Here is a 4,880-nt window from a genome sequence, read left to right as displayed (position 1 = left end):
TGGCCCCCCTTTCCCCTTCCTCTTCCACTTCTCTTTCTTTCTTGTATACTCAAAATTATATAATTAAAAAAAATTGAATTTGGATTTGGATGTGGATGTGGATGGTAATGTGGAAAAAGTGGTGATTTCCATCAGAAATGACAACCTAAAATGTGGTCTCCCCTGCTTTGAGAAGGAGCCCATGTTACCAGCAATCATCTATTTTATTGTCTCCAATCCATCCTTATCCAATTCCTTTTCTACATATCCTTTTTCCTTTTTCTCCATTTCACTTTCTTAAACCTGTGGGGGCTTGCCACGTGGCACTCCTGGCCCATTTCCACTGTGGGCCTCCCACTCCAAATATTTAATCGGCCCATCATCAGAGCCAACGGCCCGTGGATTCTCGACCCGACCCGACCCAAATTTTAAAAATGAAGCTGGATACTGTGAAAGGCCTAATATCTCTCTATTCCAAATTTCCAATGTCAGCTGCAGGAGTCGATTACATGACACGGTGATAGAGGATGGAAAGAGGAGGGGCGGCAGACGATAGAGGAGGGTGGACGACGGCAATGCAGGAGGAGTAAGGCGCGACGAGTGGAGGAACAACTGAACAACAAACGGTACATGAGTAGCCCAAATAAAATCAAAGTAACAAAACAGCTTATTGTTTTATCAATTCAAAACAGCTGTAGGCTAAATACAATGTCACAGCCAGCAATATTCAATGTCATGCAATTTTTTTGCCTCTTGAAGAAATGATGAAGCACCATTGCTACCTTTGATGTTAGTCCAGATAAAATGCAGACGAAATAAACAATCATCACTTATATTCATCCTATCTTAGATTGACGCATTACATTGTTATTTCGATCCAAAAGCATATACCACTACTGCTTGTGCCCTACCACGATGCCTTCTTTATGCCCATCAATTGGCCTTGATTCGCCAGCGTCCGGAAAACGATACGAGAAATTCTGAACTTCTTATACACGGCACGGGAGCGCCCGGAGAAGATGCATCGGTTTGTCACGCGTGTAAAGGAGCTATTTCTTGGCAGCTTCGACAACTTGCAACGGTGCTTCACCCTCATAGCATTAGGGAGGTCGGGATCACGGCAGAGGGCCTTGTAAAGGTTTCGCCTCAATTCGTATTTAGCAGCAAGCAGTCTACGTCTGTGATCACGTATATTTTGGTTCCTGTCCGGGGTCCTACTGGGTGGCTTTTCACCACGGCGGTAGAATCTCCTGTATATTGAGAGGGCAAAGTTTCACTGCATTTGCATTTGTTTAATGAAGACTTATTCCATATAATCAAGTGAAGCGAGAGCTCACCTTGCAGCAGATCCTGGAAGCTGGTGGGCGGCTGGCTGCTCTGCTCGGAAAGGAGCAAATAGTCCAGAATGGTTATACCTTTAGCAACATCATAATGTTAGAAAATAAGCATAACGATCTATCCTGTAGCCCGATGATAACGCCTAAGAACTATCAGACAATGACACGTCTTCCGCACCCAAGAATTTCAAATTAATGATTTGACTATTTTACTAATTAGTACATTCCAATTCTGTCTAGTTTAGCTAATATTGCAGGGAGAGTACTGGGGACAAAGTCAGAAGAAAAGCAGAAGAGCATGAACAAACCAAGTTCCACTTATACCTGAAACTATTGAAGTAACGACGTCCTTCACCTCTGAAGCACGGAGGACCTTGCTGTGTTGCTACCTGCATGGCCATTCACAGCATTTAACAAAATCAAAAGGTAGTCCTAGTCGCTACAGATACCCTATTTCTTGACTTAATTGTTGGTCATATTGGAATTGGACTGTTAACAAATGTTTTATTGCTAAATAAATTTTAACACTCTGGCATCGAGTAATGAATATGGTTTTCTGCTAGAAAGGGAAACCACAAAAATGATCAAGATAACAGACTTATTCCATCAAACAATGGATTGGTTAAGGTTGTGTAGGTATATTCTGCATATGAGTTACACATAGTACAATGACAGGTTGGAGAACAGCCAGTATTGTAATTAGCTAAAGGTAGAAAATTAGGCCATTATGGATTCTAATTATGATCAGTTTCTTGAATAAAATGAAGAGTAACATGTATGTCGTGTGGATAATTGAATATAACACGATAAAATGGACTTTCAGCAGTATAAAAATAAGCAGTAGAACTTAAACTGCTGTGTTACAATACTTACATTTCTGACGATGTTGCGGACTGTCTCAAAGGTGCTGTGTGGTTCCACAGTTCCACATCGTATTTGATTGAATGGCAAATAGTTACATGGTGATATCACCTGAAAATCACATGAGAAGATTTCAGGTTCTTGAAGAAATTAGTCGAGGGCAGCCAGTTCCAGTTATTACCTTCATCTTATTCTTTCCATCAGCTGCAGTTGCATTGAAAATATTCATTCCATTGCATTTAACCAGCCAACGGAACCAAAACAGAGTCATATTGACAAGTCAGTGCAGCTAGTGCATTTAGTTGTGCACTCCATAAAACTAAGCTACCCATGGACTAAGAATTACTTAAAAATAAAGTAAACTGGGATATTCAATATCTAATCAATAGAGGAGATATGCAAATAACATTAAGACAAAGAAATGGCTAATAGACAAATTTGTAGAAGTGAAAATAGTGAAGTGAATGAAGAGCTCAGCTTCTCTCAAGCTAAATCAGAATATATGACAAGCCCAAAGGCATAGAAAATTTTCAGTTCAGTAAAATGCATGTTGATTAATGTTCAAAAGTGACATCTGTGTACAGAATTTCCCAACAGATCATAATGAAAAATTTACACAAAGTTACATTCAATAGAAACCTGAGAGTTAAGTTGTTGTGGAGTTCCTTAGTGCTAAAGAAATAACCTATACATTAGTATCTTCGGTGGATGTTACCTGACTGGGTCGTTATTCATACTGAAACCCTCTAACTTGGCCAGTAAAGGGAAGGACAACAAGAAAAAGACCAATAAGCAACTCCTAAACTAAGACAATATGACAGCTGATTGCATATATCAATCTTCAGAATCCCAAAGGAAAGGGTTCAAAAAAACTTAATACCATACACCAAGGAAGTAAAAGCCACAAAACTACATCCAATCTGTTATGATACATTCCTCACACAAATATGAGCCTTCGTAAGTCAAATTAACTAAATAAGTATATTCTCCATGCATGCAAGTATGCAACTCATGCTTGACATACAGCTACTATAGTATACATTTCGCTTTGGAATGGCTCAGAATCACATTTCTTTGAAAGGAAATTTCATGAAAAGTTGGCTAATTCCAACACTCATTAGTGGCACAAAGACCCTAAAAAGGATTGGTCATTCAAATGAAAATGAACCGCAGTAATTTAAAATGGACAGCACATTCAACATAACGTGTCTTAAGCGAAATATGAAGTCAGAACTAATATACTGCAACAAATAGAGAATACCAGATAAGTAGACAGTAGACACAGTCCCAATCCAAAATCGAATGTCTTGAAACAGATCAAACATAAGGAGCAGTTCAATCAATAATACAACTAAAAAAAGGTATCATAACAGGGCCGTTTCAGAATCGTATTAATCCAGAAGTCCCAATTATCTAATATTTCCAACAATCTGATCTCTAAAAGACGAAAAGCTAAAAAGGGGCGAAAAATAAAATATATATAAAGTGCAAAACAATTCTAAATTGAGAAATTCCCGAACCTCGGATAAGACTGGGAAATGAGTTGATGCAATCGGCGGGTGAAGAAGCGGAAGCGGTGCGGCCATTGGAGGATGAATCAGAGAGCGGGAAGGGATTCCTGGAGGCGAGCGCGGCGGACGAAGGCTGAGCAGACAGCCATGAGAGAGAAGACAGCCTCCTCCCTGCTACTCTCAGCATCTCCGATTAATCGAGAAAACCTTCAATCTGTTTGGAAGATTAGCGATTCGAAATTGTGATGAATTTGGGGAAGCTTGCACCTAGGGTTGAGGAGTATCTGAATTTATAGAGGGATAAATCTGAGAGTCGGTCGATGATACACATGACTAAATAAAATTAAAGTGAAAAAATAAATGTAACCGGCTTAGCTCAGCTGTTAGAGCATGGGTTCGATTCCTACCGACGCCGTTTATTAATTTTTATATCATTCTCACTCAAGCCCATTGGGCCTTTTATTTTATGTTTGTCTACTCCTACGGCGTTTATTAGTAGTATTTTTATATCATTCTCACTCAAGGCCCATTGGGCCTTTATGTTTGTCTACTCCTCAGCTCGAAGCCCATTGGGCCAGGTATGTTTATTTTTGTCACATGTCAACGTAATTAATATCTCCGACGATGAAGCCTATTTTAGATAGTAGAATGAGCTCTTTAGTTAAAAAAACATGATACTCCCTCGGTCCCATTTTAGGAGTCCCGGTTGAATTCAGCACGGGTTTTAAGAAATGTAAAGAAAAATTGATGAAAAAAGATAGTGGAATGTGAGTCCTACTTTTACATATTAGTTTTATAATAAAAATGTGAGTGGAAATATGTGAATGGAATGTGGGCCTATTACCAATTATGGAATATTTCAACCGTGACTCCTAAAGTGGAACACCCCAAAATGGTAAACCGGGACTCCTAAAGTGTGACAGAGGGAGTAGTACTTATTTTGTTGGTTAATATTTGGTCGGGGCTATTATTGTTCTAAATATTTTTAATCATGTGACAGAATAAAGTTAATAAATAGTTAATTTCAACATTTTAGTACATCATATATTCGTTAACGTAAGAATATAGAAGAATGTAAACCAAACATGCGAGCGTTGTTGGCTATAAAACATCTTCGTTGGCTTCCGAAGCATCTTCGTTGGTCATGATCGATTCTTTTGCCAAGTCACTATTTTTAATTATTGGATCTTTC

The 4,880-nt window shown here is 38.9% G+C and overlaps 1 protein-coding gene across 1 annotated transcript; it reads right to left on the bottom strand.

The window, feature by feature from the left end:
• Positions 1-623: 623 nt before the first annotated feature.
• LOC121777244 lies at positions 624-3,995 on the bottom strand. Its single transcript, XM_042174432.1, has 6 exons — positions 3,698-3,995; positions 2,359-2,381; positions 2,190-2,288; positions 1,641-1,705; positions 1,317-1,394; positions 624-1,229 (listed from the first exon to the last, which is right to left on the bottom strand). Exons 1-6 carry the CDS (start codon positions 3,873-3,875, stop codon positions 887-889), a joined length of 786 nt encoding a protein of 261 aa, XP_042030366.1. The 5' UTR covers positions 3,876-3,995; the 3' UTR covers positions 624-886.
• Positions 3,996-4,880: the final 885 nt, after the last annotated feature.

Source organism: Salvia splendens, chromosome 18, assembly GCF_004379255.2.
Source record: "Salvia splendens isolate huo1 chromosome 18, SspV2, whole genome shotgun sequence".
Classification (NCBI taxonomy): domain Eukaryota; kingdom Viridiplantae; phylum Streptophyta; class Magnoliopsida; order Lamiales; family Lamiaceae; genus Salvia; species Salvia splendens.
The sequence above is the reverse complement of the archived record's forward strand: the minus strand, read 5'-3'. Positions and strand labels throughout refer to the sequence as shown.